The 26,489-nt window shown below is 36.9% G+C and overlaps 1 protein-coding gene across 1 annotated transcript; it reads right to left on the bottom strand.

Moving 5' to 3' along the window:
- LOC144453332 (DNA-directed RNA polymerase II subunit RPB9-like) lies at nt 1-25,522 on the bottom strand. Its single transcript, XM_078144599.1, has 6 exons — nt 25,460-25,522; nt 11,534-11,621; nt 10,947-11,001; nt 4,040-4,113; nt 2,879-3,005; nt 1-556 (listed from the first exon to the last, which is right to left on the bottom strand). Exons 2-6 carry the CDS (start codon nt 11,596-11,598, stop codon nt 494-496), a joined length of 384 nt encoding a protein of 127 aa, XP_078000725.1. The 5' UTR covers nt 11,599-11,621; nt 25,460-25,522; the 3' UTR covers nt 1-493.
- Between the last annotated feature and the right edge of the window lie 967 nt (nt 25,523-26,489).

Below are 26,489 nucleotides of genomic sequence, written 5' to 3'. Positions count from 1 at the left end.
ATCCTTCAACATCACTCAATGTGACTCAAAAACAAATGGCTTGGCAGAATAGAAGTACACTATTCAATGGAGACACTGGACACAAAGAAATCACAAAATCACTGATCTCATCAAGTGAAATATTGAAAATGTTCTTGTTGTGACTTCAGAGTGCGCAAATCGTAACAAGGTTCTCTCATATAAAGTTCATATATACTAACTGACCAAGAATCTATCTATTTTTTTTCATTTCCTTACCTCTTACTGTTCTCAAATCTTTGTAAAAACTTACTAAACTGCAAGAGTCACACAATAAAGATCAACTTTTGATAATCCTAGTTCTCAACAGTCTGAAATGACTAGATTATTGTTCCTTTTTCATAGAAAGGATTTCTTTTGTGTTCAGTGCTCTGCAGTCCTTTAAATGTTGTGGGCAGCTGGTCAGTTAACGTCAAATAAATAATGTACGAAATGTCTGAATTTTTGAAGAATGGGTACAGCTTAAAACAGCAATTCACTCAGTCCATCGATGAGCACATGTTGGGATAGTACACACATAGTATAAACGCATTCCCTCCTGCAAGTAAAAGCATAAAAACAACACATTTAAAATCTATACTTGTGTGGTGGTGTTTTTTCACAACCACAAATCCACTGAATACTTACTGAATAATTTGTGCAAAACTCATAGTCTTTTATTCTATCAAATTTTAAGAGGGATTAAATTGACACACGTTTATATGTGTTAAGACGTAGTTTCTACAGCATATTTAAAAGGTACTCACATTAGTGCACCTACTGAAGCACTCAGATGTAACCATCACTTGCAATTGACTGACCTCAACCAGATATTGAAATGTAACTTGTATTCATAAATGATCCGATGACGTCGTTTATGATACATATGAAACCAGATTTAAACTGAATGCCTTCCGTAAGGATGATATTGAGTTTTTTGTTCCTACACATAATTGCTGGCATGCAACAACCTTGTTATAGTAGGCTATTTGTATATGATATACCCCTGAATTGACAAACTGTAAGAAATCTGAAAGGACTTTGTGATATCAACTATTTACGTAGTGGAACTGGTGTAATGGCTTTTGAAATGAAATTATTCAAATTTACAGGGATACACATACAGACATATGTACATTTACCCATGTATACAGAACAAATGTATGGATTGCTATTGGTATCATTTGAACATAATGAATTTTAGCTCTATATCTGTGATTTTTAAAGTCCCAGTAAAAGTTAGTTGTCAAAAAAGTTGTTCAAATGTCCACTACCTATTCTCAGTACAGGAAAGCTTAACTCGACTTCACTCCGCCTTCGCGATCCCCTACATACCTGTGATATGTACACTAGTTTCCACAGCAAAAAATAAACACAATTCAAACCGTCAATTCAAACATTGCTAGTATGCAGAAAGTTTACATACTTTATGGTAAGCATGATACCAGTCTATACTTTGATTCTATACAACTGGTTTACGGCAGCAGTACCCTTTATGTAACACAGTTCACGAATTTCGCGATGCACACCACAATATGGTGAATTTCCATGGCTCTCAAGTTCGTTTGGTTTCTCAAAATATAAAATTCAGATCTGGACAGAAACTTATCGATATATATCAATCAATCAATCAATCAGTGAATTTATAAAGCGCCAGTATCCACTGCGATGTAGAGTTCAGAGGCGCACTGTACAGTTAGAATGCTCTGGAGGACAGATATGTCTTTAGGTAGGTCCTTTTTGAAGGTGTTGGCTTTTGTCATATTTCCAGTGGCAGTGCATTCCATAGATGGGGTGCAACATGTGAGAATGCGCGCCAGCCATACAACAACAGTTTGTACTTGGGTTCGTGCAATAAACATTTGGCAGTTGATCGGAGTGTCCTGGGATTTGGCTTCAAGTGAATTAGGTCTGATGTGTAGGCTGGCAATAGTCCATTCAGAGATTATAAAACCTTCCTTACGGAAGGTAAAAATGGTCAGGAAATTCCTACTATGTAATCAACTGTTCTAACAACGCCAGCAGGCAATGGTAATCTTTTTGAAGTCATATATTCACATCAATCTGATTAAAATCCAATGTAGTGACTGTGTATACGTCGCAATTTCTTTTTGGCTGTTTCGTTTACTGTCATTGTTCTTTTGTGAGAACTCATTATATACATCTGACACAATACCATAGGTATTCTGAAGGCACACTAGAACGCTGAGTGAATTCACTCAACCAATGAAAATGTGTCATGTAATGTATGCCAAAACATACTAGTATAGTACTTCTGAGTGCTCTGATTGAAAAGAGCTTGAGCACAAAGTGCAGACACCGATGTTATCGTTATTGTTTGGCCATTCTCTTTCTTTCAATTTCGAACGTTGAGTATTATATTATAAGACAGATTCTGGTTGGCTACTCCTAAGTACGAGATTGCATTCGGGAAAACTTACGGTATTGTGTCAGATGTATGTAACGAGCACTCACAAAAGAACAAACAACAGTAAACGTAACAGCCCAAAAGAAATTGCAACGTATACACTACGTCAGATTTTAATCAGATTGACACTGAAATTCCATTCTATTCTAATTTATGTTATTGTTTATTTGCATATGTTATGTGTGGTGGGCTGGGCCTAATAACAGGGTAAGTGCACAGTCAGAGTAAATAAAAATCAAAATGTCATTTAGGATAGTGGAAATAGTATTGTCCTTCACACCTACAGGTAGGCTGAAGTGATTGTGGAACTGGGATAGATTTTCCCCAGTTACCACCCTTAGCAAAAACATTGTAGTTACGGGAAAGATCACCATATGCATAAGTTATGCTCCAACTCTCCATACGAACAATAGTATTTAATGGTAATAAATAGCTTGGTGACTTTGTATTTACCTCAGCTCTGGCAGACTGTGACTGGAAGAATACAGCTTCTTTATTATGACATTCGGGACATGGGTGATCCTCTGTCCTTGGAAGAGTGGGATCTGCTACAACATCACCAACTATCTGAGTCAGTTCACTGTGGAAGACAGGCAGAAAAGAGTGAATTGTTTGATGATAAGGACATTCGACCTTCTACAACCCAAGATCACTTTTGGATCTAAAATACTGTCTACTAAAACTAATCATAATTGAATCAACTGTCAATTTTACCCTTTGGTGAGTGTGAGACCCAGAGCAGTTATTATGAATCTGTAGTAACTTCACCAGTGTAACTGCAACATCGTTTCACTAAAGTGATAATCAATCAAGGCTACAAGACACAACATTTTAAAAGTAAGAAGAGCAATTATTCAAAAGTTAAACAATATTTTCACTGAAAAATGCATGTCTGTGACTGTTACACTGCAACTTTCTGACTGAACCAAATGTACTATTATCATTGATGCATGTCACAAATAGTTTACATGACACTACCGCTATGCAGCATTGTGAAAGGAAAAACAATTGAGGAATGATTCAATTATGACATTGTTGTGTACATGTAGACTGTACTTTAAACACAACTAACAATGAATGTAATTTGTCAAGCTACAATAACACATTATTAGTATGTTACATTATCATAACCTGATCTGGTGAAAAGTGAATAACAAACACCACATTTGAATATGATACCGTACTGTGAACTACTTCCACCTGATTTTGCATCCTAAAGTTTAGAACGGGAGGGACAGTCAAGTTTTATACCCAGCTTCCACTGATGTCCTAAACTTACAACAGCTGATATTCAAGTTTCTCACACTTTTGTCGATCATCTTTAATGCCAGCATGTTTCTATAACTTCTCCAGTTTTCAACTGTATCTTTTATTTAACATGTAAGTATCTCCTATCTCTTGATACCACTGTTAGTACATTTCTTAAGTTACATGCATAACAATTTTACTAATCTGTATGTTATTTGAATTTAATGCCGGTGAACCATGTTCACTGCAATATCCTCGAGGATAGATGGACAAGTTTTCTGTATCTTGCATCTTTACGACTGTAGTTGAGGGAGCCTGACTTGATTTTCAGTACATACACAATGTTAAACTCGTAGTTGTACTTACTCTACTTCATGTTGGATTTTATTCACATAAATACATGTATTGTCTGCTTCCTGTTGATAGTCACAGTTCCGACACTGTAAAACAGAAGAGAATGTAGTGAAAGTGAGTTGTTGACTGCAATCATCCTGGTATTCCTACTACTGGTAAAACTACACATACAGTGACATTGGTAACAAAAAGAGAAGTGTCTCTCGTCATTATTGAAAACTGTTACATCCATTGTATTTAGTATTTACAGTAGACTGTAAGATATGCAGTGATCAGGTTGGCAGTTTTTGAGTGTAAGTCGTCCACACACACACACGGACAGACACCGCTTGATGCCTACAGCACTACTGAACCTACATTGTAGTTCAGTTGTTCTAATAAAACAGGTTTGTATACCTTTGTTTTGTGAGCTCACAATAAATTTTGCAAGTTTACTGTATATTTCTATTGTAGATGCTAAAATGTGGATTTATATAAACGTTCCTTCCTACATTAGATCAAGCAATTCATCACATCTTTTTAAATCATTTTCTCCCCAAGGGGTATTTGTTTGTACACAAGTACAAGTTACAGAGAAAGAGGATTAAGCTGTCAAAAAAAATTCTTTCAGCAAACCACTGTCTTATCAATCTCTGCACTGTATAAAATTGAGTTTTTATTTTGTAAATTTACTTGGATTTTTTTTTCTATTTGTGGTAAATGAAATAATCCAATTATTCTGTTCATCACCGGTCACCCTTACACCAGACCTCGGTTAGGTTGATGCACACAGTGATCGAACGCTGGAAGTTTTTGCCTGCGCAGTGCGTTCGTGAATGTCTCTGTTGTGCGCAGGCCATTCTCTCGTGAGTATAAATCGTACTGCATTGTGGGAATTTTACAGTGCAGTGTAGGGCACTAACAGACGGTGACACTACTAAAGAGGTGTCAATGTGATTTCAAATGAAATACCGAGTATCTTTGATGCCGACGACATGGCTATTGTCTATGGTGTTAACTACACATACGCAAGTGTCAAACGTCAGCTTGGAAGTTGGAGATCTTCAAAGGGACGGCAAAAATCAAAACAAGTGCAGTACCCATAGTTATACCGACAAATATAAAATCTTACATAGAAGAATTGTTTCAAATAAATGATAGAGCATACCGAATGTTTTGTTTTCCTAAAAGAAAATTTAATTATATTCAAGAAAGCTGTTTAAAAAGCAACCATAATTGACTATCTGCGTCCATTTTGTGATCGCCAACACAAGTGACAGAAGTTCCAGTAGTTTTGTCCTGTTATAGTTTTCGAGTTTTCTAAGTATCCCATCATGTCGTTAGATTGTTACTTTTCTACCAACAAACGCAAGGTGCCTGCTGATGAAAATGAAAATCCTGCCAACTAGTCAAAGAAGTTAAAATCTGTCGATGCTAATTCTCCAGCGAAGATCAAAAGACAAGCCACTACCTACGGAGAAGAGTGGGCTGATGGTCGCAAGACATGGCTATACTATGTTTCAAATGAGGGTATGTACTGTAGACTTTGTCAAAAGTACAATAAGTGTCCATATCACAGAGATACATGGAATAAGATGCCTTGCAGACGTCTCCGTTTGGTCAGCGTGAAAGAACATGAACAAACTGCTGCCCACCGTGATGCCATGAAACTTGACCTGATTAGTAGAACAACGCAAAACATAGGCGAAACCATTCAACCCAAGGTGGAGCAAGATGCAATGGTGTCTGCATTCAAGTGCCTGTACTACCTAGCGAAACGATGAATACCTCACACCACGAACTTTGAGACGTTGCTCGATTTATTGACTGAACTTGGCTTGTCAATCAAAGATGATCTAAACGTTTCAAAGAGTGTTACATACTGCAGTGACAAGTCCATCCAAAAAATGTTGCATATCCTGTCAAACCAACTTGAAGATCGAACCATCGAACAACTGAAACAATCACAATATTTTGCGATTATGCTCGATGAGACTTCCGATGTTAGTGTGAACGAACAATTGACTTTAAACTGTCGTTTTCTTGACCAACATGGGCAGCTATGTGTCCAGTTCCTTAAGTTAATCACGCATTTGAACTATGAAGAAACCCTCGACGAGTCACAGACAGTTTCGCTCAATGCAGAGACAATTGCCGCCGTGACATCATTCTTCCGGGAAAAACAACTCGACAGTGACTCACTAGTTGGGATTGGAACAGATGGAGCAGTGGTGATGACTGGACTTTGGGCGATAAAGTTTTTAAACCCATTGAGCCTTCATTGACAAGATGGTTGAGCATTGACTTATCGGTGTCAAGATTAAAAGAGACTTTCCACAGTGTTTTGGTCAGTCTTGAACGTGAAGGTGAAGAATGTGGTGATGTAAAGGCAATCGGTCTCTACCATACACTCAGCACATATCCCTTCATCGCAACTATGCTGTTACTGTGTGACATTCTCCCACATCCGAGTAAGTTGTCAAAGGCTTTTTAGGCACGTGAGTTTAAATACAGTCTCCTAAAGCCCCTTGTCTTGTCAACAGTGACTACGCTGAAGCAGATAGGAAGTGTCGGTGGTGAGAACTTCAGAGCGTTGGGTAATTTCGTCGAAGAACTAGAGAAGTTTGACATCACTGTAAAGAAACGTGCCACTGATGAGTCAACCATCAAGCAAGTCGTCGAGCGATACACAGGTGCCCTTATCAACAACATCAAACAACGATTTCCATGTGAAGATGTTGGTATTATATCGTCCTTCGATATATTCAACATCACCCATTGGCAGGCTAACGAGGAGTGCGGCGACGAAGCAGTTCGCAAACTATCTTCACACTTCCTCCAGAAAGGTCAGCATGATGTAACAGCAGATAGTCAACGAATGGTCAAATTTCAAGAACTACACAGCAGATTCGATTCTCAAAATACCAAATGTCAAACCACAAGAAATCGTTGAGCTCATGTGTACAAACAAAGTAGTTGAACAGGCATTTCCAGCAATGGCAAAATAAGCTGCAATCTATCATGTTTTGCCGTGCCACACAGCAGATTCGGAAAGAATATTTTCCCAGCTCAAGATAATAAAGACAACACCGCGAAATTGTCTTAGTCTGGCCAGTGTCGACAGTTTAGTTCATAAAGCTGTGGACGGACCACCAGTAGCCAAGTATAATTACAACTGTGCTGTTGAACGGTGGGCAAAGAAGAAACAACGTCGTTTGTACAACTGCAAATAAACAGCTGTGTCACTATTTTTAGGACACCTACAGTGAACTTATTCCATGTCTCGTTACTAGGACACCATCTCTTATTTTGGCAACATTTTACATGTATTACATGATAATGTAGTGGAAGCCGAGAAATTTTGTTCAGTTATTTTTTTAATGTTTTTTTTCTTCAAAGTTCAAACGATATCATGGCTGTGACTCTTTTAATGTTGACTCAGACTCCGTTGAACTTTTACACTTTTAAATTGCAACTCTCTTTATACTGCAATTTAATTTCAGAACCATCCATGTATGAGTATATTTCATAAAGAATACAACAGACAATGATATTTCAATAATCTTTATTCAAACAGTTCTGAATTTGATTTGAAGATAATATATATTTAACATCATACTACCTGTAAGAAATAATTATACAGTGTTTTATTTGTGTGTGTAGAATTAAACAGTTATGTATGTGATAAGGATGCTTCTATTTACATTTTGTATGTATGTATGGGTGTGTATGTATGTTTGTATGTATGTATGTGTGTGTGTATGAAACAATGAATTATGAATATTCATTATGTATTATGAATTTTAATGAGCAACCGGGATTCATCTTGCCATCGACAGAACCCTGCGGGTCTATGCCAGAGATACCATTTTGAAACAGCCAGACGTGACATCCGACTATATCGTCAACCATCTGTGTACAACACCGTCACTCAGTTTGGCCTTTCCAAGAGTAACACAACTTGCCAAAGTTTATCGTGTTCTCCCCTGTCACACTGCTGATAGCGAAAGAACATTTTCTCAGTTGAAGTTAATCAAAACATTGCCACGCAATCGCCTGAACGAAGCCTCACTTGACAGTTTAGTCAGGATTGCCACTGACGGTCCTTCAGTGGATAGTTATGATTATCCAGCTGCAGTTCAACAGTGGGCTGGTGTGAAGAACCGTCGCATTCGGATTTCGTGCCAGTCAAAGTAATAAACTTGAACTTGAACTGATAATGATGGAGGGTGAACTTGAACTTAATTTTGAAATTTGAACAGTAACTTTGAACATTACAGTTAACCCAGTATTTACAGTCAGTCAGTCAGTCATGATATTTATTTTATTAAGCAGTCATTTATTTTATTAATCAGTCATTGCATTTCAAATCAATACTGTGGTGTGTGTATATGCATTGGAAGTAATATAGAAGTTGAATTGTGAGCATTATTTTTTCTAATATTAATCAGTCCTTTTATTTCAAATCAGTACTGTATCCTGCACATTAGTAGAATTACTAGAATGTCTTTAAAATAAACTTGTGTAGAAAAGCAAGACAAATTATCAACCATAATACTGACTAAAGTTTGTGTTGTACTGTGTAGTGTATGAATTTAAGTTGTGTTGTGTACGTGCATTGAGAAACAGTGAAGTGTGTATCAGTAAACAATGTGTCAGTTTGAAACTAACATAGTAGTTGAATCATTAACATTAATTAATCATGAATATTAATTGATTAATGAATATTAATTATGTTATGAATATTAATTACTTCATGAATATTAATGATTGTCCTCCACAAGATTAAGTCTGTGGAGAACCCTGTTATACTGCAACTTAATTTCAGAACCATCCATGTATGAGTATATTTTATAAAGAAGAACACAACACACAGAAAGACATTTCAATAATCTTTATTCAAACAGTTCTGAATTTGATTTGAAGATAATATATATTTAACATCATACTACCTGTGAGAAATAATTATACAGTGTTTTATTTGTGTGTGTAGAATTAGTTATGTATGTGATAAGGATGCTTCTATTTACATTTTGTATGTATGTATATATGTGTGTGTGTGTGTGTGTGTGTGTGAAACGATGAATTATGAATATTCATTAAGCAAATTAGTATGAATATTAATGAGCGACCGGGACTCATCTTGCCATCACCAGAACCCTGCACAATATTACAATGGGGTACATGCATTTTGCTTCACAATTAATTTTGATCGGGGATGAGCAAATCTATTTTTTAATGTAGATGTACCGACAAGAGCATCCTAGCTCAGTACAAGAGTACCTATTTTTTTTCAATTTAAAATATAGAATAAAGTTTAATTGTCATGAGAAGTACACAAGATTTTGATGTAGCTTGTTTGTGAAATACTTAATATTTCTGATAACATGATTGTCTCATGAAAACTTTTGAGAATAACAATACTAAATTGAAGAAGTAAAACCATTCCACATGACGTATTATCCAGCTGTTGCTAGCTATACGATCATCGATCGTAAAATTTGAGTCGCTGAATTTGAACATATATAGTATAAGACAAATTACAAACTAAATTAAACTTCTTAGATTTATACCATTCGATCTAATTATACTTAAAGCGGGAGTAGTAGATAGTGAAAAAAAGGACATAATAAGTAACGAAATTTGGGCTATGTATTAATGAATACTTTCATCACTTACGTCACAAATGTGAGAATACATCACATAATTTCCCTATTCAACTTGGGCATTTAGGAGTGTTCCTGTTCTTGCAGACCAAAATAACAATAGCGTTTTATTGGCGATGTAAATGTCAAAAAGGTACTTCCATTGCCTAGCCACATATTAACGTTACTTCAACCAATGCTTGGCATGGCCCGTACATGGATATGTATGCTGGCTTTTCAACACGGTGTAACCATTTCTGACTTACGATGGTCAGTGATACTTTGGTACAACACGATGTTACGTTAAATCTTGCTAACAGACCTAAAGTTACAATGTATAAAACATTGTATGTACATCGCTTAATAACTTAGATTTTTTGTCGCCATTTGACCTTTATTTTCACATTTGCAAATGATTTGTGAACACAATATTTTTGGGTGCAAAACAAATTCAATTGAAAGCAAAATTGATTTTGTTGGCCCTCGAAATTCATTTTAGTTTTGGCATAACTAATAACTGATAGCGTAGCATGAATGTCATATTTTAGTCTAAGTTACCCAGATTCTCACTGTGTGTGTGTTGTGTGTGTATGTGTGTGTGTGTGTGTGTGTGTGTGGGGGGGGGGGGGGGGGGCTCTATCATGAGACCACCCAGATGAGAGTCTGGGGAAGCATAATCCAAAGATACTTGCATTGGAAGTCATGCAGTACATTTCTTCCAAGTCATGAAAAATGGGCTTACAAAGCCTGTTTGTTGTACTTAATAACCTGTCATGAAGGCATTTGGATCGTTCAGGCTTGAAATCTTGGACGTGAAGTATCCCCCAGCATGCACTACTCTGGGAAAGTGATTCAGTGCAGGCGATTGTGATTACATGTATATTTCCCCAGATTCCCTAAAAACTACACCTGCTACACTTTCAGATAGCAAGATTGCAACAATACAGTTTCTTGTGATATTTTGTCTAAATGAAATGGACTAAGGTGCCACCATGCAGACATCAAATGCAGATGTCAAAACATTGGTGCCATGGCATGTGATTGTGTGTGTGTCTAGTTGCAGTATGCTTACATAGTTTATTCACATAATAAACAAACTGTAGCAAGAAATTGCTAGCTTACCATCTTAGTGTAAAACGTGCAGTTAATTATTGGTTTCTGCACGGTTGTATCAACAGAGCAAGTAAGTGGTAACTTGAAATGGCCTGTATCTGAATGAGATACAATAAATTGAAACTGGTCCATTGGAAAAGTGATAACATCAAATGCAATATAAAAGATAACATAAAACTTACTGCATATAGAAGTACTTTGTTTTCCTTATCTTCTTTTGGGTACAGCATGTTATTACTGCAAGAAAACACAAACAGAATATTATAATTTATATTGAATATCATCTATAAACTTTACACAATGAATATCATGCCCATGAAACAATAATTTGCAATGATCTAGGCTACTACTAGTAAACACGTATGCTAATAATACGACTGGTGGTAAAGTGTATGAACTATTGGATGTTTGCTGTTCACTCTACGACACGTGTTTTGGAAGAACATGGACGGCAGTCTTTGCACAAAAAATGACAGCTACATGTACGTACCACCTGAGGTCTATCTAAGCCTGCCTGGTGTCCGGTCTCTGTATTGAGTACTGATCCATTTGAAGAATTTAATATAATTTATTTAGTATACCATTTCATTAGATTTAATATCATGAACACTTCCCTGCATCGGTACAACTATATAACATTACATTCCTTGATTTTAGCATGGAAGTATAACCCATTCCATGATTTTAGTAAGATTTGAAATATCCGCCTGTAGCTGTTGTTGATGGCGTCACAACAACGCTACGCTAGATTCACCGATATATTACATACCATTCTTGACAAAACTTGATGCCAACAAATCCAGGACCTGCAGGTTGTTTTTCTCCGAAATCCATATCGATAATTTGTCGAGTTGTATCTAAAATGGGTTAAATGTTAAACAACAAACAATGTAACTGCTTCGATAACCGACGACTCAGCAACATGCATTTCTGTATACTTCCGGTGCAATGTTCTCTGTGAATTATGGGTAAATAATAGTTACTTGAGGGCGTGCTTCTAAAAGTTGTAACATAATCCTGTGTGTACAACGGGCCCGATCATTTTTTGAAACGTCTGGACAGAAATAACGACGCAGGTCGTCGGAAAATTAAACACTGTTATAAGACGAAGGGCGCGAAACTACTAAGAGTATTTAAATTTTGTATTCTGGTTAGCTTGGGGCAAATTGTGTACATCATTTTTGTCACTATATTGGGGACATTTTTCCTAATCACTAGCCGACTAATGGTCTTCTGACGAGAAACAAAATTTTCAGCCGCGCCCCCATAACATTTTTTTTAAACACAAAAAAAGCGGAAAATCTCCCGAAACAAAAACAAACAAACAAACAAACAAACAAACAAACAAACAAACATAACAGATTCCTTCGACCCAGTGTCATTTTTTCAAAAAACAATTAAACAATAGTTTAGGGAGAATGGCTTTACCATGGAAGTTTACGTTATACTTCCATGCTCTACCCATGACAGTGCCCAAAGTACTGCTACTGCAGTACTGAATGGCTGTGTGGATTAGCATTTCGTAAATTACGATTTTTTTCAGTGAGAGAGTCGTAAAATTTACGATAGAATTACACGTATACTAGGCAGTCATACAGCGCATGGACCCTAAGGGACCGGTCAGTTTCTTCGGCCTGGGGGGGGGGGCGGTGGATTGGTAGGGGGGGGTCACCCTGTTTTTGAAATTGGCAGTAGGGGGGTCATGCTGTTTTGAAAATTGTGGATGGGGGGGGGTCATTGTGTTTTAAATTGTGATGGAAGAAAAAAATCCTTTCTACAATGGCATATAGCCTTGTCTGAAATGTGGTACATGTCAATATTTGTTCTTGTCCCTGTTTCTTACATGAATTCTTTATAATATTACTTATTAGTTCAAACATAACTATACATATACATATACATGTATTACCTAGCTACCACACTAGTTACAGAACATGTCATGTAAATGCTTGACTGTTTCACAATCAATGCTTCACTTATATTGCAGTTTGGGGCAAAAGTGAACTTATGACTTGAAGGTTTCGTAATGGCAATTTTCATAGATAGTTTATAAATGAAGTTAATCTAAATTGTTCTACTCGTCATGTTATTGACACTACAAATCACCACATCTCATCAGATTCCAGTTTCTATTATATACTAGGTATGACCACCTAAAGTTCTTTATTATACATATATTAATGCCCCTATACTAATGTTACATGTCTATTTTATGTGATATAGGAAACCCATTTAAAACGTACATTTAGGTTAGCTTTTCGAAGCTTGGAAATATTACCTCAAAGGTTATGAATAACCTAAACATTGCCTTAGTATCACAAGCAAAAAAACTCCCTATCTGCCAGGGGGAAAACCCCAAGGACTTCCTCACCCCCAGAGGTCACTCATGCATTCAACCAACAATCAGATGCACCAACCACCTTTTTACTGTCATAATGGTATTAAACTTTTCTTAAATATTTTCACCCTATTCTAATTTGAGATGATATTGTCTTTTAAAGATGTGAAATGTTTGCCAAGATAGTCTAAAATTGCCTTAATCTCCAAATCTCCCCTACCAATGATACTACCATTAGATGTGCTGACCTTTACTACATGTATATATTGATGCCATTTAACCTTTTAAGGACATATTTCAACCCTATGTAAGTTATAAAGAATAGTTTCTGATACTTGAACTTGATGGTGCTGTCTTGTAAAGCATGGATTGAGTTATTGCTTGAAGGGTCTGAATAAAAATCCTAAGTAAAAATTATATTAATTACAAGGTCATAGTGACGAGCAGAACAATTTAGATTAACTTCTTTTATAAACTATCTATGAAGATTACCATTATGAAACCTTCAAGTTCACTTTTGCCCCAAAGTGCAATATAAGTGAAACAATGATTGTGAAACAGGCAAGCATTTACACCACATGTTCTGTAACTAGTGTGGTAGCTAGGTAATACATGTATATGTATATGTATATGTATATTTATATGTATATGTATATTTATATGTATATGTATAGTTATGTTTGAACTAATAAGTAATATCATGTAAGAAACAGGGACAAGAACAAACATTTACATGTACCACATTTCAGACAAGGCTATATGCCATTGTAGGAAAAGTATTTTTTCTTCCATCAAAATCCAAAATCAAAACACAATGCCCCCCCCCCCTCCACAATTTTCAAAACAGCATGACCCCCCCTACTGCCAATTTCAAAAACAGGGTGACCCCCTACAAATCCACCGCTCCCCCCCCCAGGCCGAAGAAACTGACCGGTCCCTTATTACACGTAACACATCATTCCCGTGTTCGCCGGTAGATTGATTTGTTTTTCCCTGGTCGAGTTTTGTAAGTCCCGATGTTATGTAATTGTATCTTATAGATGAAACTTATAGGATTGAATGTTATGTTACCAACCATTGGATGTAGTTTGAGTGGTGTCCGATTTTTTTAAGAATATCTCTCTGTTTAACATTGGACTCCATCATTGGAACAATCTGTTCATGAAGAATTGCCCCTTGTTTTGGAAGACACATCCGCAACTAAAAATTTGATTACTTGTGCACACGGAGAACGTGATTTTCCAGTAGGTAGTTTTCATTTTCCGTAATCAAAAGGAAAGAGTGTCTTTCGTCTTTATTTTCATGTTGGTGCATTCACACCCCCCCCCCTCTTTTCTCCTTACAGGTAGGAATATATAGTCAAAAGGTTGTTATATTTAGTCTGTAGACCTGTAAAACAACAATCTATGAAATATTACACGCCCCTATGCTTTGTCACACATCTACTAAACAAGTGTTCATGGCCCCGTGCACCGCAGTCAAAAAATCAAGAAATCTCAAACGATATTGCCATCGTCAAAATCTTTACTCGTACCATGCGAGAACAAATTCTGGTCAGTTTGCTATTTCATTCGTAGGTGCAAAAATTTGGAATGATATTCCTATTCAAATCAGATCGAAAAATTCCCAACATATTTTTAGGAAATCTCTGAAACAATATTTAGTAGAGCAGTACAGGTGATTAAATTGTAAACTTACAGATGTATTGACTTTTCGTTTATTGTATTAGACTTTTTCATGTAGTAAAAATGTTTTTATGTGTGTATATGTATATGTATATGTATATGTATATGTGATTTTTTTTTTCTCCCAGTTATGTTTTCAGTCATCTTAATGACTGAATCCTCTTATTGTTTTCATTCGCAATATACAATGTCGGGGATCAGGCTAGACTAGCTGTAAGCTATTTCTTGACTCCCCATTTACCCTTCTCTCTTTTGATTTTTGTTACCATTACTTTGTAATCATTTTATACGATCGGGTAAATAAACCACTTATATATATTAATATGAATTCTCAGTATTCAACGAATTTCATATTACGTCAAACAAACAAGGGGTGGTGGTGTAAATACACATGACACATTGTTGACCCTTAGCTTGTTGATTGCCGTGGACGACAAACTGTTATTATTTTTTTTCTCCTTCGCCTATGCTGGCAACTTTTTTTTCTCTTTGCTTCTTTGAGATATCCGGATTTTTTTTACGTCAATGTTGAACACCTACTTTTGTTGCCACAATTTTCTGTTTGGTTTTCGCGCAGGGTAATGCAGAGAGTAAAAAGATGCTGTTCTATCACACACAGATTTTATTTAGAAAACTACATATTTCACACGTTTTTGTTCTTAAAGACAATTTTCAGGCTATTAACAGACACTTTCAGACAATAATTTGCAAGCTTTACATGACAGCTCTAACAATTGTAAAAAGCAACTACACATGGTTGAAACATTTTTGAAATAAAGTTTCATAGCATCTTGACAGTAAGAGGTGAAGGGAAGAACTTTGATTTGAGGCTTGGACATGTCTACCTCTTATGGGGGGTCCAAGGGGGTCTCCCCTAGAAACTTTTGAAGTTTTTTACCAATATATGGTGAATCTTATTGTTGGTTTAACGAATGAGTGGCCTCCGGGGTGATGGAGTCCAAGCCCCCCCCCCCCGGCAGATCTGCAGTTTTGTTTCTATTTAGGCAATTTTTAGGTTATTCATAGCCTCTGAGATATATATTGCCAAGCTTTGAAAAGCTAAAGTAAATATAATTTTTTAAATAAGTGTTCCATGTTATAAAAGTGGGCTTGTAACATTGCTATAGGGGCATTGATATTGCATGTATATAGTAAAGTTACTGATGTGTTAGAGCACTTTAGGAGGTCATACCTAGTGTACAATAGAAACTTGAATTTGAGTTGTGGTGTCAATACATGTAGTGTCCGAAATAGGAAGTATATTCATCCCTTCTGACAAATTCCTACTGAAGAGACTAGAACAATTTAGATTACGTTCTTTTATAAACTATCTAATAGTATGAAGATTACGATAACAAAACCTTCAAGTTCACTTTTGCCTCAAAGTGTAAGATAAGTGAAGCACTGATTGTGAAACAGCCAAACACTTACATGGCATGTTCTCTAACTAGTGTGGTAGCTGGGTATACATGTATTATATGTATACTTTTATGTATAGTTATGTTTGAACCCTTACATGAAGTAATATTTAAACAATTTATGAAAGAAACAGAGACAAGAACAAATATATATATGTACCACAGGCTAATGAAACTGTCTGGTCCCTGACATGTGTTTGAAAATGTTTGTCATGATTTGACAAGTGTCCTGGTTGGAGAGGTACGAGCAGGTTGAACAGTATACTCGAACCTGTGCATCATTTCCCTGCCAAGACATTTTTTTTCTAGCAGCAGTGGTCCATCTTTTTTTTCCATCACCCACTCATATCCGGATTTTATTTTTCAAGCAAGTCCATTTGGCATTTTTTCCCCGAAATCTTCAAAGCCCCCCCCCCCCCAGGATATCAAATGGTCCACCCCTTAGCTTGTTGATTGCCGTGGACGACAAACTGTGCTCGGGACTATCATTGTACCATACATGTCATTACGTATACGTTCTCACTCTCTACGACTTTAAAAAGAAGCATTAATCCTTAGAATCTCTCACAGTCCTCGGAACTTCGCTTCACTAAAATTAAAGCTAAACGAATTATTTTGTATGTACCGATACCAGCTGTATAACCAAACTCCTTGTACTGTGCGCCCTCATCGACCATGATAGAGATAACCATTCGTTGACGTGTGACTGAGACGCTCCGTGTTTTCGCGAAGCCCGAGGACTGTTAAGACTTGTTCAACTTTAGTATTAGTTGACTGATTTTTTGAAAGCCCGCCCAATGTACTAGATCCGAAGACCACTGGTTGAAATGATTGATGCTTAGCTAAAATTAGATAACAGTGTGAACTTTGTATCGAGGTGCCCTACTGTGTATTTAATCTACTATGCAATACAAAGACCATGCATTATGACCTTTTCCAAATATAAATAACAAATGCCATAAATTCCAAGTATTCCACATAATGCTTGTTATAACTACAGATTCAACCCGTCAACATGGCTTCTGTTTCAAGCTTACAAGAGCCAAATGAATATGCCAGAATTGAATGTAATGTTCAAAGTATAAAGGAAAAACAATTGGAAGTTTTGTCTTATAGCGCGAACGGTCACGACACTTTGGTGGTTTTACAAACTGGGTACGGTAAATCGCTATAAGCTCGTATCTAACACTCAAATGGTAAGATAACATTTAGGAGTCAAATACTCAGTTGGATTCTGGGATCAAAATTTATCTCAAACACTCAAACAGTAAGATTATATTTGGGAGAAGAATACATAACTGTATTCTAACATCAAAGTTTGTGTCCAACAATCAAATGGTAGGGTGATATTCTGTGACAAAGACACTGTGGTAGTGTACACACCAAAATACAGATTTGTGTTTGTAACTAGAATACAGGGTTGCAGTATACCACAAGTTTCCCTGGAAGACAGCCCACAAATGAAATTATTTGTTGTAGTGACTACAACAAGAAGTTGTTTAGTTTGTACATTATGTCGCTGGCTTTCAGTTCAGACAATCAAAAAGATACACTGACAACATCTGAAAGGGTTGTTCATTTCTTATCTATTATGTGTAGATCCTTGACAATTTCAGGCACATTAGCATTAATATTTATATTATCTTAATGGTTTCAAAATAGGAAGACATAGCTATGTGACCATGCAGATGAAGGTCAAGGTCAAACGTCAGTGTGTCATTAAAAAGCTCATCATTGATAACCATGATGAAGGCACTTGAATAGGGTGGCTATCTGTTAAGCGTCAAGAGTTATCAGCCAAAATGTGAATATTTAAGACAAATATGCCCGTATTTTCCTGTTATCGTGGGGGTTGTGAAACGAAGTGATGTGTATATGCAGACTATAGCAGAAATCAGTCCATGCGTATCAGAGATATACATACACACTTTGACAATAATATGGCTGTTTCACGTTAAAGATGGTGGTCGAGGTCAAAAGTCAATCTGCCATTAAAAAGATTGTCATAGATAGCATGGGTGGAAGCACTTGAATGGTGTGTCCATCTGTATGTTAAATTTGATGAGTTATTCGGCAAAATGTGAATATTTATGACAAATATGTTATAATTTTACTGTTGTCATGAGAGTCGTAAAACCAAGTGACTTGCATATGCCCTCTATAGCATTTGACATTTGTACCAGGTTTGGTTGAAAATGGCGCATGCATATTGGAGATACATGTTGACACGGAAGGATGGACGGACGGACGGACGGACGGACGGAGCCCAACATAGAAGCCCCTGTTGGGCTACACCCTTTAGGGGCTAATAATAAGTTAACATTAAGGGCTTAATCACATATGAATTATAAATATAACACACACAGAACTATTTATGAAAAGATAAAGAACCATAGTGAAAAATTTACACATCAGAAATGATATATTCTTTAAGAGCTTTAATAAATTCATATTTTGACGTCAGATTTTTCATATGTATTGGAAGACTATTCCAGAGTTTAGCATCTGAGATTGAAAGTTGGCCACAGCCATGTGTGATAGGAATAGATAGATTTTGATAACACCTAAGCCTAGTTTCATATCTATGGTCTACAATTTTGAAGTAATCATTCAAATGTTGAGGAAGATATCCATTACATAATTCAAAAATATAATTTCCAATGCCTAGTTGATAAAGTTTATAAATAACAAGACCTAAATTCCTAAATAGGAGAGAAGATGGCTGTCTGAAGCTGGAGAATATCTATCATGTATTGAGCTATATTTATTACATATCATTATCACACAATAAAGAACTTATTATTGACAAGATGGTCTGGATGTCAACTTGAAAGAATGATCTGAAAGATTTGATGACGGAATAGCACTAAACTATAAACTAGAGTACATTTGAAACTACCATTACTACCAATTGCAATAGCTTCATTTTCTCTTTCTACCAGGGGTGGGGTGGGGTGTAGTCTAGAGTTCTAAACTGGTACAGTATTACATATTAAAAACTTCATTACTAATACCAGTCTAGTAAAGACGGTTGTTCAAACACATATGTCTGTGCTCCCCCTCCCAACCGTGTTCATATAAACACAATGACGTCATTGTGTCCCCACGTGATTTTAGTTTAAACAGACTCGAGGTGGAGTCCTGGTTGGACATTTGCATATCTGTGCAGTCCTAGAAACGTTAGAAAGGTCAAAAACGTTTCTGTATCAAATGAATATTAATGAGCGATGATGACAGCCTGTCAATTTGTGATGGATTACTACTGACATGCACCATTTGTGCTTTGTTCACTACCCGGGAGCAACACAATTTTTTAGTATTGGTATTAGTATTGAAGTTTTTAATATGTAACACTGTACCACTTTAGAACTCTAGACTAGGTGGGGTGGGGTGGGGTATTTGTTATTTGTACACAAAAAACTACAAATTGGGGAAAGTAGGACTTGATCAATTGTAAAGTTCTCTAAAATATATGTACAACACTGATGCAACTCAAGATACACTGTATTGGGAATATCATTCTTGTAAATGGGCACAAACTGAGTTTATTGAGTTGAAAATGTATAAACTCGGCTCTGGTACCACATTAACAACTCTCTTCGAGAATATGGAGAATCAGCTGCGAGTATAATTCAGCGTTATTTGGAGACACAATACACGTGTTGTAGCCAAGACTCCAGAAAATCTTGTCATGGAAACCGACCACACCATGAGCAAAAGCATTCAGTACACCAGCACCGGCAATGTACCAGGAATCAACACCTATCACCTGATCTTCCAAAACTTCCTGTCTTCCCAAATTACTCATAAAAAACGATGGTCTCTCAAAGCAGTGCTTTATATCTAAACATTCTGTTGTGAATTCTCCATCAGCATTATCGGTACCATTCACCATGGAAGGTGAAGACTTCTGTAGCGCTAAAGGTATTTTGGTCAAAATACCGTTGTGTATTTCTTCATGTATGTTGCAGACTAGTTGCCAAAAATCTTGTGTTCGTAAAGACTTTGGCATTACTGATGTGCTAAGAGGAAGGTAGGATATGAAATTCCCCAAGTTGTTTGTATTTAATTCTTCAAAATATCTTCTGAGAGACACCATTACCGTATAGTGTAAGACCTCCCTCTTGGTCACTTTACCATCGCGTATCATATATATCATTGCCAATGTTGCTGCAGCTGTCAGAACATCATTTAGTCCAGTACCATATTCCTTTGCTTTTCGTACCAATCGCGCTGTCAAATTTTTTTGAATCGTAAAAGGATGGATTCGATCCTGTGCTTTTATAGAGCTGTCTGTCAAAGTTTCAGGTGGAAATCGCTCTAGAAAATGTGTTGTTGCTTTTTCTGTGTCTTGGACTGCAGAAGGAACTACACTCATTGCATCCTTGTTTTGCTCTGAAATTAACTCTTTACATGATGGAGGGAATTGCTGACTTTTAATCACATTATGGTTTTCTCCCATGGCTATCAGGTTAAGGTTTTTGACCACTTGTTGACCCACTTTCCACAGAGATATACCATCTAGAATTGAGTGATGAGATGTGAAGACAAAGCCTGCCTTGTAAACTCTAGTTTCACAGTCTTCGCCCAAATCAGACCAGTATCCTTGTAACAACCTACACCTCCATAATGGTCCACGAGCCGAGTCAACAGGTATCCCCAACTCACGTGAAATCACAGCTCCCCAATCATCCACACTCTCAGACACCATGTGTAAATCTGCAGTACCTTCATTGGGCACATCTTGGAAATATCTCTTGAACCCAGCACCATGTGGCACTTTTGTAATGCGAGCACTCAATGAAGGGTGGAGTTGTCTTACCATATCCAATGCTTTCTGCATATGATTGACTGTTAGTTCAGTCTTACACGTTAGTAAGACAGCTGTGGAGACAGCTGTGGAGAGAAATCCTAGGCCCCATTGGTTGATTTTATCTAGGTAGGTTTCATACTCATCCAGCCTACGATGGTACCTGTCCTCAGCTATATTACGCTGACACCCTATTCTTAGGGTGTTATTACATAGCAGAGTAACAACTCTGCGGTGTTGCATCATGTCAAGCATTTTCTGACAAGTACTGCTGCTGCTTATTATTGAAGAAGCCATGTTGTTGTTTGTTGATATTCAATGCGCATGCCCAGGACAACAGCCCGCCTCTATCCATGACAATGCCCAAAATACTGCAGTACTGATGGATGTGTGGATTAGCATTTCGTAAATTACGATTTTTTTTGGGACGTTTACGATTTTTTTCATTGAGTGAGTCGTAAAATTTACTATAGAATTACACGTATACTAGGCAGTCATACAGCGCCTGGACCCTAGACATGCCTACGTGACTGCAAAGCGTTTTTAGCTCACTTAATTTTAAAATTGTTTCACGTGTCATGATTGGTCAGTAATATAGAAGTTATCGGGTTTTTTCCAATATTAGCGTTCGAGACAAAACGACTTGTTACGACAAAATCATGTGGTCTAGATTTTGTAGCAAAGCAATCGGCAATATGCCCCCGGGTCGATAGTTGTTGACCCTTCTTGTACTTGTACATTCTCGCAAACCAGAGTTATTATTCTACCACTACATTTCGAAATACCTGTGGGAGGCTCGTTAAGAACATTGCCGTAAAACAGGTCGTGGTTTGCGACGATGGCACTTGTAAGGCATTTCGATACCGACAAGTTGGGTTTCTTCATCAGTCGCAGTTTATGTTATTACATGTAAAACATCATTCCCGTGTTCGCTGGCATGGTAGATTGATTTGTTTACACTGGTCGTGTTTTGTAAGTCCCAGTGTTATGTCATTGTCTCTTATGGTAGTGACATATTAATTATAGGATTGAATGTTATGTTACCAACCATTGGATGTAGTTTGAGTGGTGTCCGAATTTTGACAATATATTGACTCCATTAGGGACCGGTCAGTTTCTTTGGCCTGGGGGGGACCGGTGGATTGGGAGGGGGGGGGGGTCACCCTGTTTTTGAAATTGGCAGTAGGGGGGGGGGTCATGCTGTTTTCAAAATTGTGGATGGGGACCATTGTGTTTTGGATTGTGATAGAAGAAAAAAATCCTTTTTCTACGATGGCATATAGCAAGTTGTCTGAAATGTGGTACATGTAAATATTTGTTTTTCTCCCTGTTTCTTACATTAATTCTTACTTATTAGTTCAAGCATAACTATAAATATACATATACATGTATTACCTAGCTACCACACTAGTTACAGAACATGTCATGTAAATGCTTGGCTGTTTCACAATCAGTGCTTCACTTATATTGCACTTTGGGGCAAAAGTGAACTTGAAGGTTTCGTAATGGTAATCTTCATAGATAGTTTATAAAAGAAGTTAATCTAAAATGTTCCCTACTCGTCACTATGAACTTGTCAGAAGGGATTAATACACTTTCTATTTGGACACTACATGTTATTGACACTACAAATCATCACATCTCATCAGATTCCAGTTTCTATTATACACTAGGTATGACCACCTAAAGTTCTCTAACATACCGATGACTTTATTTACTATACATGCAATGTTAATGCCACTATACCAATGTTACGGGGCCATTTTTATGTGACATGGGAAACTCATTTAAAACTTACATTTACGTTAGCTATTCGAAGCTTGGAAATATTACCTCAAAGGCTATGAATAACCTAAACATTGCCTTAATAGAAGCAAAAAACTGCAGATCTGCCAGGGGAAAACGCTCAAGGACTCCCTTACCCCCAGAGGTCACTCAAGCATTCAACCAACACTCAGATGCACCAACAACCTTTTTACAGTCATAATGGTATTAAACTTTTCTTAAATATTTTCACCCAATTCTAATTTGAGATGATAGTCTTTTAAAGATGTGAAATGTTTGCCAAGGTAGTCTAAAATTGCCTTAAACTATAAATCTCCCCAACCAATGATACTACCAGTAGATGTGCTGACCTTTACTACATGTAAATAATGATGCCATTTAACTTTTTAAGAACATAATTCAACCCTGTGTGAGTTATAAAGAATATAGTTTCTGATACTTGATGGTGCTGTCTTGTAAAGCATGGATTAAGTTATTGCTTGAAAGGGTCTGAATAGCCTAAAAATTGGCTTTAAGAGTAAAAATCCTCCAGGACTTCTAGAGGGAGACCCCTTTGGATCCCCCACATGAGGTGGACATATCCCAGTTTCAAGCTCTTCCCCTCTAACTGTCAAGATGCTATCAAAGTATATTTCAAAAATATTTCAACCCTGTGTAGTTGCTTTTTACATGTTGGTGCTGTCTTTCTTGTAAAGCTTGGAAATTATTGTCTGAAAAGGTCTGAATAGTCTCAAAATTGATCAAAGCTTGTATTTAACACTCAAATGGTAAGATAACATTTACGAGTCAAATACAGAGTTGGATTCCTGGATCAAAATTTATCTCAAACACTCAAACAGTAAGATTATATTTGGGAGTAGAATACATAACTGTATTCTAACATCAAAGTTTGTGTCCAACAATCAAATGGTAGGGTGATATTCTGTGACAAAAACACAGTGGTAGTGTACACACCAAAATACAGATTTGTATTTGTAAGTAAAATACAGGGTTGCAGTATACCACAAGTCTTCATGGAAGACATACCCCCAAATGAAAGTATTTCTTGTAGTGACTACAAGAAGAAGTTGTTTAGTTTGTACATTATGTCGCTGGCTTTCAGTTCAGACAATCAAAAAGATACACTGACAACACCTGAAAGGGTTGTTCATTTCTTATCTATTATGTGTAGATCCTTGACAATTCCAGGCACATTAGCATTAATATTTATATTATCTTAATGATTTCAAATTAGGAAGACATAGCTATTTGACCCTGAAGATGAAGGTCAAGGTCAAAAGTCAGTGCGTCATTAGAAAGCTCATCACTGATGAACCCTGACGAAGGCACTTCATCGGGTCTCAATCTGTTAAGCGTCAAGAGTTATCGGCTAGAATGTGAATATTTATGACAAATATGGCCGCATTTTCCTGTTATCGTGGGGGGGGGGGGTTGTTGTGAAACGAAGTGATGTGTATATGCAGACTTTAGCATCTGCCATTTGTACAAGTATTGGTTGAAATCAGTCCATGCATATCAGAGATATACATACACACTTTGACAATAATATGGCTATTTGACGTTAAAGATGGCGGTTTGAGGTCAAAAGTCAATGTGCCATTAAAAAGCTTGTCATAGATAGCATGGGTGGAAGCACTTGAATGGTGTGTCCATCTGTTAAACTTGATGAGTCATTTGGCAAAATGTGAATATTTATGACAAATGTGACCGCTATTTTGCTGTTGTCATGAGAGTCGTAAAACCAAGTGACATGCATATGCCCTCTATAGCATTTGACATTTGTACCAGGTTTGGTTGAAATTGGCACATGCATGTTGGAGATACAGGTGGAAACAGAAAGATGGACGGATAGACAGAGCCCAATATAGAAGCCCCTGTCAGGCTACACCCTTTGGGGGTGCATATGAGATTGAAAGTTGTCCACAGCCGTGTGTGATAGGAATAGATAGATTTTGATAACACCTACGCCAAGTTTCATATCTATGGTCTACACTTTTGAAGTAATCATTCAAATGTTGAGGAAGATATCCATTACATAATTCAAAACTATATTTTCCAACACCTAGTTGATAAAGTTTATAAATGACAAGACCTAAATTCCGAAATAGAAGAGAAGACAGCTGCCTGAACCTGGAAAATATCTATCATGTATCGAGCTATATTTATTACATATCATTATCACACAATAAAGAACTTGTTATTAACAAGATGGTCTGGATGTCAACTTGAAAGAATGATCTGAAAGATTTGATGACGGAATAGCACTAAACTATAAACTAGAGTACATTTGAAACTACGAGTACTACCACAGGGGGCAGCGAGCATGTAACTGATTCATTGATCGATCGATCGGTTTATTTATTGATTGATTGATTTATTATTTGGTTGAATGATTGATCGATTGAATGATCAATTTTTGTGGTGCAATATAACTTATTTTGTGTGTGATATTGATCAATTCACTCATTCAGTTTTAAAACTATCTCTTTTTCTTTCCCTGGTTACTTTGCTCTCAGCTATATCTCAGACCACTAGCAGTCTGAGGCTGTATGTAATTCTCTCTTTTCTTTATTGACTAAATAAAGACACCTTGTCCATTCTTCTCATCTTATCGAAATTAAAACATTCCTAATCTTATAATTGGGGAGAGATCACTTACATTAACAGTTTGCTTTATCTCTCATCTGCTGGGAGATTATCACACTGGACAAACATTCGATCATGCTTATACTAGTTTATACATGATCGAATGTTTGTCCAGTGTGATAATGGTACCACATTAACAACTCTCTTCGAGAATATGGAGAATCAGCTGTGAGTATAATTCAGCGTTGTTTGTAGACACAATATGTGTGTTGTAGCCAAGACTCCAGAAAATCTTGTCATGGAAACCGACCACACTATGACCAAAAGCATTCAGTACACCAGCAACAGCAAGGTAACAGGAATCAACACCTATCAGCTGATCTTCCAAAACTTCCTGTCTTCCCAAATTATTCATAAAAAACGATGCTCTCTCAAAGCAGTGCTTTATATCTAAACATTCCGCTGTGAATTCTACATCAGCATTATCGGTACCTTTCACCATGGAAGACGAAGTCTTCTGAAGCGCTAAAGGTATTTTGGTCAAAATACCGCCGTGTATTTCTTCATGTATGTAGCAGACTAGTTGCCAAAAATCTTGTGTTCGTAAAGACTTTGGCATTACTGATGTGCTAAGAGGAAGGTAGGATATGTAATTCCCCAAGTTGTTTGTATTTAATTCTTCAAAATATCTCCTGAGAGACACCATTACCGTACAATGTAAGACCTCCCTCTTGGTCACATTACCATCTCTTATCATAGATATCATTGCCAATGTTGCTGCAGCTGTCAGAACATCATTTAGTCCAGTACCATATTCCTTTGCCTTTCGTACCAATCGTGCTGTCAAATTCTTTTGAATCGTAAAAGGATGGATTCGATCCTGTGCTTTTATAGAGCTGTCTGTCAAAGTTTCAGGTGGAAATCGCTCTAGAAAATGTGTTGTTGCTTCTTCTGTGTCTTGTACTGCAGAAGGAACTACACTCATTGCATCCTTGTTTTGCTCTGAAATTAACTCTTTACATGATGGAGGGAATTGCTGACTTTTAATGACACTATGGTTTTCTCCCATGGCTATCAGGTAAGGTTTTTGACCACTTGTTGAC

Source organism: Glandiceps talaboti, chromosome 2 (genome assembly GCF_964340395.1).
Source record: "Glandiceps talaboti chromosome 2, keGlaTala1.1, whole genome shotgun sequence".
NCBI lineage: Eukaryota > Metazoa > Hemichordata > Enteropneusta > Spengelidae > Glandiceps > Glandiceps talaboti.
This window is presented reverse-complemented; position numbering and strand designations above follow the sequence as displayed.

Excerpts from the sequence above, each read along its gene's own strand:
- LOC144453332 (XM_078144599.1), bottom strand. The coding sequence starts at position 11,598 with ATGGATTTCGGAGAAAAACAACCTGCAGGTCCTGGATTTGTTGGCATC. Across the intron at positions 4,114-10,946 it reads ACAAAGTACTTCTATATGCA|TGTCGGAACTGTGACTATCA; the intron begins GTAAGTTTTATG and ends TCTGTTTTACAG. Across the intron at positions 557-2,878 it reads CACAGTCTGCCAGAGCTGAG|GAGGGAATGCGTTTATACTA; the intron begins GTAAATACAAAG and ends TTTTACTTGCAG.